The sequence below is a fragment of the Fukomys damarensis genome, unplaced genomic scaffold (assembly GCF_012274545.1).
Source record: "Fukomys damarensis isolate Sample0158 unplaced genomic scaffold, DMR_v1.0_HiC HiC_scaffold_36, whole genome shotgun sequence".
Classification (NCBI taxonomy): domain Eukaryota; kingdom Metazoa; phylum Chordata; class Mammalia; order Rodentia; family Bathyergidae; genus Fukomys; species Fukomys damarensis.
In genome coordinates, this window is record NW_022900948.1 from 41,707,293 (window position 1) to 41,715,446 (window position 8,154).

The window sequence follows — 8,154 nt, forward strand, 5'->3', positions numbered from 1 at the left end:
CCGACTGCCCGCATCCCGCCGTCTGCGAGGGCTGCCAGCGGCCCATCTCCGACCGCTTCCTGATGCGAGTCAACGAGTCGTCCTGGCACGAGGAGTGTTTGCAGTGCGCGGCGTGTCAGCAAGCCCTCACCACCAGCTGCTACTTCCGGGATCGGAAACTGTACTGCAAACAAGACTACCAACAGTAAGCGCCTCTTGTCCTGCTCCCTTCCCTGCCGCCCTGCACTTGAGAGGGTCAGGCTCCTGCCGCGTAAGGCCTTCGAGGCCTGCACTGCTCCAGGTTCTTCGTGCGGCTGGGCCGGCAGCTCCTAAGGCTCCGCAGACTGCGCATTTGCAGGGTTGGGGCGGACTATCCCATGTGGCCACCGTTGGCCCCTAGGTGCCATCGTTGTCCGGGAAATCTGCGCTGCACCGCTGAGTTGGGGTACAAGACAAGGCCCTGGGTCGAATGGTGAATATGATGCCTTTAGTCCCGGGGCCCGGATTTGGCCCCACTGAGGTCTGAATGGAAACCACAAATTGATTTTCAAAGGCAGGTAGTGCTTTAGGGAGCAAAGCTTGGCAGTGTTCTTTCCCAGCCCGAGCGCAGGTTTGGGATTCGCAGAGCAGGAAAGTCCTGTCCTGGTCACCGACTTGCCTTAGCAATTAGGAGCCCACATTCCCCCAGGCTCTCTCCTGCACTTTTCGTCCCTGGTGGAGAGACGTGAGTGTCCATATTCCCCAAACCGTTCCATGCGGGAATCTTGCAGTTATAATTTTTCTTGGCTGGAGAAGCAGTCCAGGAAGAGGATTTTAAAATGGCAAGTTGCAATCTAGGACTCCCAGTGAAGGTATAGAACAGTCAGCCCTCCCAGACCACCTCCTTTCATGCAGTGTGTGTTGGAGAGGGGTTGCTCGCCCTGACCATGGCTTGAGCCTTCCTTACCTGCTGTCTTCTGTGTGTAGCTGTGCCTGTGCATTTGTATGACAAGAGCCCTGGGACACATGAGAATAGATGCAGACTTTTCTTTTGACCTGCTGGGTTTTGTGCCTGGCAGTGCAGTTGGGAGGAAGGCAGTGAGGAGCAACAGTGAAAAGGGGTGTGGAGGTCCCCAGAGGGACCTGGCAGGGACAACTCAGTGCCTGTGAGAACTTTTTAGTGATGCCTAGAAAATCGTCTTGGGTAGGGTTGTAGGATGGAGAGATGATCAGGTGATTTGGGGCTGCAAGAGGACTGTGTGTGCCCAAATCTCCAGGAAAAGGCTGAGTTGCCTGTGCTGAGTGATGCGTGCAGCCTACCTGCTGTGCCCAAGGAGTGTCCCCAAATCCAGGTCCTGGTGGGCAGTGGAGAAGCCCAACAGCTTGGCTGAGGCTATGGGACTGGGAGTGCAGGCCAGAGCCCTAGAGAGGGCATCAAGTTCTACCTTGAAGAACTTGAAGGTGCTGTCTGCGCCCCTTTGGTGTGGGGAAAGGCAGGAGCTGCTTTTTGCACCTTGCTCTTTTCTGCTGGCTGGGGACTCTTTGGGCAGGAATTGGGGTCCATTGAGACAATGAGCTCTTGCACTGGTCCCAGGACACAGATGACTGAGACTTCTCCCACTGTGAATATGAAGTGGTGTCCTGGGCTGATACGAGTCTGTTTGTAGAAGAGGGAAAGGCCGTCAGTCAGTTTGCCAGTGAGGCACAGAGCAGGACAAATAAAATGGGGTCCCTATGGCTGTGGACTTTGGTGGGGAGCATGTGATGGGGTACACCAGCCTCCAGCCCATCCACATCCTTTACCCCTGGCCCCGATGTGCCTGCCTGACCCCGAGCTTCACTCTGGCAGTGCCACTTATAACCCAGCTCAGGCACTAGCTTCAGCAACTCAACACTTGGGGCCAAGAGGCCGGTGAAAGGAGAAAAAGGCCTCTGAAATATTTGTGTAGCTTTAAAAAAAAATTTTTTTTTTATCAGAAAGACTCTTTCCAACCTCTTGTGTATGTTTTTCCCTAATTATTATAGGGCTTCTCTTTAAAAGAACTCAAGCATACCCCTGGGTTCTGCAGGCAGAGAGGCAAAAAAGTCACATTTGAGCTGGGAGTTGCCCTAGAGATGAAGGACTGACCACCCCCCCTTGTTTTACAAAACAATTCAACATTTGCAACTGCTTTGTCCAATGTATATTTGTTTTGAAAAGACAAGAAAAAGTTGGCCCAGAGCCTACTCCTTCCTTGCAATCTTGTGTGTCCTGTGTGTGGGGAATGAATTTTGTCATAGGGTAAATCTCAGGTCCTGCTTAGAGTCTGGGTCCTGCGAGCCTAAAGCCTAGGGCTGGAAGGGGGCGGCATTATTCTTTCAGCTCAAGTCCCCTCCTCCTGTCTCATCCCCTCTTTCTTTCAATAATGCCAATTAGGTATCTTCACTAGTCTGGCCTGCGGGGATGCTGGGCGGGGTGGTAGGGTGGGAGTTATCCAGACTATTTGGGGGACAAATCCCCAGCGGTCCCAGGCACCATTTCACGGGGAGAGCAAGTAAAGCCAGGCGGGCAAGAGCTCACTGGGAAGCAAATGTTCTTTACACAATAAGAATTTTTAAATTCACGATTTCTTTTTTTTTTCTTTGAGAATCACACATGCATATTTATTTCATCTGTATGCAAGTGCTTTTCAGCTGAGAATCGGGGCAAATGGGTGCAGAAAAGTGCCTTCTAGATTTTTCTCTAGTCTGTGTGTCAGTGGCATTGGGAAATTAACACCCCCCCCCAGCTTTTTAAAAAACAGTGTCCTCACCCAGTTGAAAGGAGCTCAGGATCAGTCCTTAAAGGTTTCCATTTTTAGTAAGTATCTCTTCTTCCTTTCGATTTGTTCTTGAAGATCCAGGCACCCAGATACACAGTCATTTTACGTATCATGGGGGTGATTAATTGATGTTTGGACACATGTAGTAGCATTTGATAAAATCCACCCTTACGTTCTTAGTTGAACAGAACAGATCGTGAGTTGTGAGTTTGGGCATTTTCACTTGTAACTCAAAAAATTTCCTTCTCTCTGCATGTTATTTGTGTATGTGTGTGTGTGTGTGTGTGTGTGTGTGCGTGTGTGTGTGTGTGTGTTGGGGGGGCTACTTCTAAAAAACAAAACCAAAAATAGCTATAGTCTCTGCCCCTTTTCGGAGAGAAAACCTGGTTAGTAACCAGGAAGAAACACGGCCTCTGCGAAATGTCCTCGAACCTCCACATCCTCCAATGCAGAACGGACTGGGGGGCGCAAAAATGACAACATCCCCTCCCCAATTTGTTTTCTTGGAGGTTTGGCCAAATTGAATTGTGTAACTCTCTTTTCTTGCTGTCTGTCGCTGTCTGGAAAGGGTTTCTATCCTGAGGAGGTGGCGATTCCTAGAGGAGGCTCCGGAAGGGGGGAGGGCCAGTGGGAGAGTCCAAAAATCTGTCACAAAATGGAGTCTAATCGCTTGTAATACAGCTCCCAGGTCTGGCGACCCGAGGCTCAGTGTGCAAGCGGGAGCCTTTGTACGAGCGCAGTGGGACCACGGGGCTCCTGCCCGGGTGTCCGAGGCCGGTGGCTCCCTTCTGCCGCCCAGCCTGTTCTGGACACCCAGTGGTGGGCAGCTGCCACTCCCCAGGCTCCACTGAGCCTGCCCGGTTCCCTGGACTCCCTGCCCAGGTAGGATGCCGCCACCGTGGCCAAAGAGGGCGTTGAAGGAGGATGGGAGTTTCACAGAAAGCCTTCTGAATCCTGAGGTGATTTTTTAAAAAATTTCCTCAGCTGGCTGTGGCTGCAGTGGCCAAGCCATGCTCTTCCCAGCACATTCCTTTCCCTGGAAGTGTTTACACCGCAAAGGCCTTCCTGGGAGACTCACCTCGAACCCGGAGCCCTGAGCCTTGGAGCCGGAGCCTCGGTATTGTGCCCGTGTGGCTGCGGCACCGGAGGAACAAAGCCAGGCTGGTGCCTCTCCTGGCTGCTGCTGCTGCTGCTGTTCCCAGCTTGGAGACCTCCTGAAGGCCTCACTGCAGCATCCTCTTCCCAGTAGGTACCCAGCCGGTCAGGGACCGTCAAAGGACTAATTCAGGGTTCCGGGCACTGATGCCTACTGCCTGGGGTAGAGAACTCAACCTAGACCAGTCTGCCTTGAAGAGGGAGACAAGGCTTTGCCTTGTAAGAAGGCCTCCAGGGTTCTCTGTCTAGGGGACCAAAAGCTGAAGGAGTCACAGAGCCAGCCCAAGTCCTGGACCCTCTGGCCCCATTGAAAGGTGTCTCTCGGTTTAACCCCAGCACCTTGGCTGTGGGCGGGAGAGTAGGCGAAGGCTTCCCTGACGCTGCAGTCATCTGCAGCTGAACGGAGGCATTATTCACAGCGACTCCGGGCTCACCCTCTATTCCCCAGGCTCTGGGCTGGTGTGGCCTTATTTGTTTGCCGGATTTTTCTCAAGTGGGGGAAGCAGGCTGTGAGGATCTGCTCTGGAGGATGTGATTGGTGACACTCAGGTGTCTCCAGCAAAGAAGCCAGGTTCAGGGACACACAGCTCTGGCACCTCCTGATCCTCTTTACAGTGTGAACCACCTACCTGAGGAAAGGATTCTTATAGAGACTCCCATAAGGTGCCCCAAAGGAGCTGGCATTTTATTAACACGCTGGGCATTATTATATTGTCACCATCATCGTAGTGGGGAATGCCTTGTCTAAAGATTCAGACTGCCGGCAGGTTCCATGCCCAAGGTGCAGCTGGCATGTTGGGCTTGCCAGGAGCTTTCTCTGCAGGGAGGATGCAAGGCATTCCTGAGGAGCAAACTGTTCCCTGTGCCTGACTAGGACATAGTGAGGGTCCTGACTGCCCCCCTCCATCATGGAAAGAGCTTTAGACTCTGAGTCAGACTCTGTTGATTTCACCTAAGTGGCTGACCCTCAAACCCCTGCCTCAGTTCTCTACCATCAAATGGGGATGACGGCATCACTTGTGGGGTGATTGTGAGGCTTTCATTGTGGGGAGGCACCTGGTAGAGCAGCAGTAAATGTTTCATTCTCCAAGAGCTCTTTTGACCTCTCTTGCACCTGGGGAGAAGGGAGAGAAACTTCTCATTGAGGATGAGCACAAGTGCCTGCCGACTGGGTGTCTGTTAGCAAGGAAAGCAGGCAGCCAGGGCCTGGGGCACCGCTCTCTTCCTCCTGGGGGCAGGGAGGTTGGCCCAGAGCAACAATATTCCCACTAGGGAACAATTTGGCGTCTCCAGAGTCTACGTATTGCTAGGAAAATATAACCAATAATATAATTTCCTATTTGGAGAATTGTTCATGCTTATTGTTTTTGTGATTCAAACGACGGAGAATAAAGCTCAGCCAACATCTTGAAGGCTGAGGATGGGGTAGGTGGAAGAGGGGGCTCTCCGGGGAGGGATCTGTATGCCGAGGTTTTTAAAGGGTAATGGAACATCATTCATTCCAGGAGGGCCAAAGGACCCTCCTGTCCAAGCTCTATGTCCTTGTGAGGTTTCTGTCTGTATTGGGCAGGAGTCTCCTCTGTCTTGTGGCTGTGGAGGCTTTTTAAAAAGAAAGAAAAGGAAAAAGCTAGAGAAGAGGGAAACCCCAGCTCTGCTTTGGCATCACGTAGGTGAAGGACCGAAGATACTCTCAACGACATGAGTTATAACTCCCAATTTGTTAGACACCACAGTCAGGCCTCAGCTCCAAGAGACAGGAGGGAGGATGCCCCCCTCATCTGAGGAGCTTCCTGCGAGGAGCTGTCAGTCAGCTGGAGGTACCTAGGACTCCAGGCCTTGGCTCTCTGGCTGACCCAGCCGGAAGTTCCTCAGGCCCTCTCCAACCCTCAGATTCTGTGCTGATGGCAGCAAAGAGCAAAACCAACATTATATATATTTATTGCCACTGCAGTCAGAAGTGGGGAGGTGGTGGTAGAGAGGGAGGGTGAGGCTGAAAACCATATTTGAAAAAGTTGATTCAGGAAGGCAGAGGAAGCAAGTGGCAGACGTTTGCCATTTCATCGACTGGCTGGTGTTCTCCATTCATGTCATAAATGTCTCCTGTCATTTGATGCCAAAAGCAACATGATTTGGTTCCCCAGTGGCCTATAGAGTTTTTTTTCTCTTCTCTCTCATTTTTTTTTTTTTGCAGTAAATGTTTATTTGTTAATAATATACTTTAAACAGCCCAGGTTTGACCTCAAGTTCCCTGAAGCATCCATCTTCTCCCAGAAAAATGTTTCAAAGTTTCTGTAATTTTGGGGGGAAGGTGTAATTGACGGGTAGTGAAGGGCCTGTGTTTGCTTTAACTACTGCTGCAGCATGGAGTGGTGGGGTATAAGGGTCCACTGTGCTCGGACTGGCAACTTTCTTGGGTTTCAGGCCTGGCTGACAGCATTTCCTCGGTGCCCTTTACCTTTTGCTTCGCCTGATCAGTACAAATAAATTTCCACGGGAGCCCTTCCTTTGTTATTCCCTGGGCAGTAGTGTAGGATCCATCTCAGCTTTCTGACTGGCAGACCCTGGACCTGCCCTGCTGACCCCGGGGGCCCTCAAGGCAGGTGAGAGTCTCGGTTGTGTGGGCACATTGCAGAGAGAGCTTTGTTTCAGTGGAGAACCTGGCTTGGGCTGGTCCCGGGCCAGTTACTGATGGATGGCAGAGTCCCTAGCTGGCCTGGCCCGCTGTGAACTTGGGGAAGCACTGCTGAAGGAAAAACCCCAGTTCCTGGAGTCTGGTTCCAGAAGAAACAAAGATGTTTGCTTCCCAGCCCCCATGCCTTGAGAGGCTTCCCCAGGAACTGTGGGGAGGCTGCCTGCTGGGGAGGGAGGGTTCTGAGGGCTGTCCCCACTGGGGCTGGCAGAGCAGAAAGGACAGCAAGCTGCTGGGTAGATGAGCACGCAGGGACCCTGGGCCACCAGGGGGTTCCTCCCTCTCGGGTGCTGTTCCTCCGTCGATGATGGAAGAGAAGGGGCAGTGCTTCTTTGGGACAAGCTGGGTGTGACTGCTGGTTCCCTTCCTCCCACCTCCCTACTGCTCGCCGCTGAGAGGACTTGGTGACTCCTGTCATGTGATGCCTGGATTGCTATAGTTACTGAGCTGCCCAGCATTGGCAAGAGCCTGTGGTGACCAGAAGACTGGGTGCTGTGGGGGAACCTCTGTGTGCGGGGGTGGGGGGTCTTGGGTAAGGCGTGTTTTCTGAAAGGAAGAGCAAGGTTGTAATTTGTCTTGAGAGTGGAGAACATCTCCATCTCCTAAGGACACAGAAAGGACTGATTGCTCCTGCTGAGCCTCAGTTTCCTGCTCTGTAAAGTGGGGAGATAATTCCAATTCCAGGGGGTTGCTCAGGGGACAAAGTGAATCAAAGCCAAAGGTGCCAGCCTGTATCGGGCACTGGGTCAATGTATGTTTTCTTCCTTCCTGCCTGGAAGGGAGCGGAGGCAGCTCTGTTTGGCAGGAATGCTTTGTCTGCTCACCCGCCTGAGGCATAAGAGGCCCAGAAAGTGCAGCCTCCTGAGCAGGGCTCCAAAGGAGCCTTGCCCACCCGTCTGCTCCTCACACAGGTCTGGGGCCTGTTTTGAATTTTTCCCCTGAAAAGGGAATGTGATGAGTCTGGCTGCCAAGACTGCCCCTGTGGATGGGCTCCTCCTGACCACTGAGGCACCGAGGTCCTGTTTCTTCCAGCAGACTCCTGAGCACAACCAGTATAAATGAACTTGCAGCACCAGGGCCTTCTGGACCCTGAGGGGCAGGTCACAGTGGTGCATCTAGAAGGGAAAACAGATTGGCCTATGGCTAGCGCCAAGGAAGTTCTCTGGCTTTTTTGCTGTAGTTGTACATATGGTTGAGGAAACTGAGGCTGGGGCAATTCAACAGTTTTAACGCCCGGCTGGCTGAGATCCCTAAGACCTCGCTTCCCTCCTGGAAGTTCCCGTTGATGACTCACACGGTGTGATTCTCCACGGAGCTCCCGGCCTGGAAAGGTGGGGTAGGGGTGGAGGGTCACTGCCCTCCGAGCGCTGAATGCCCCCTGTAGGGCCAGCCATGGCCCGAGTAGCAAAGAGGTTAGAATAACTGCTTTCCTGAGCGGGAGCGTTTCCTGAGCGGGGCACGCAGGCAAGGTAGCTCTCGGCACCGGCACCGCGCCCGGCCTGGCCCTCCTCTCGCGCGTGGTTCCTGCTCTGCTCGCGGCCTCCCTTCCCG

At 52.9% G+C, this 8,154-nt stretch overlaps 1 protein-coding gene across 2 annotated transcripts in view; it reads left to right on the forward strand.

Annotated features, from left to right (window-relative positions):
• Lmx1b (LIM homeobox transcription factor 1 beta) overlaps positions 1 to 8,154 on the forward strand; it is a 69,400-nt gene that overhangs the window by 970 nt on the left and 60,276 nt on the right. For both annotated transcript variants that reach the window (XM_019205934.1, XM_010613553.2), the window contains exon 2: positions 1 to 184. In XM_019205934.1, the coding sequence (XP_019061479.1) occupies positions 1 to 184 (184 nt within the window). The remainder of the gene's footprint in view (positions 185 to 8,154) is intronic.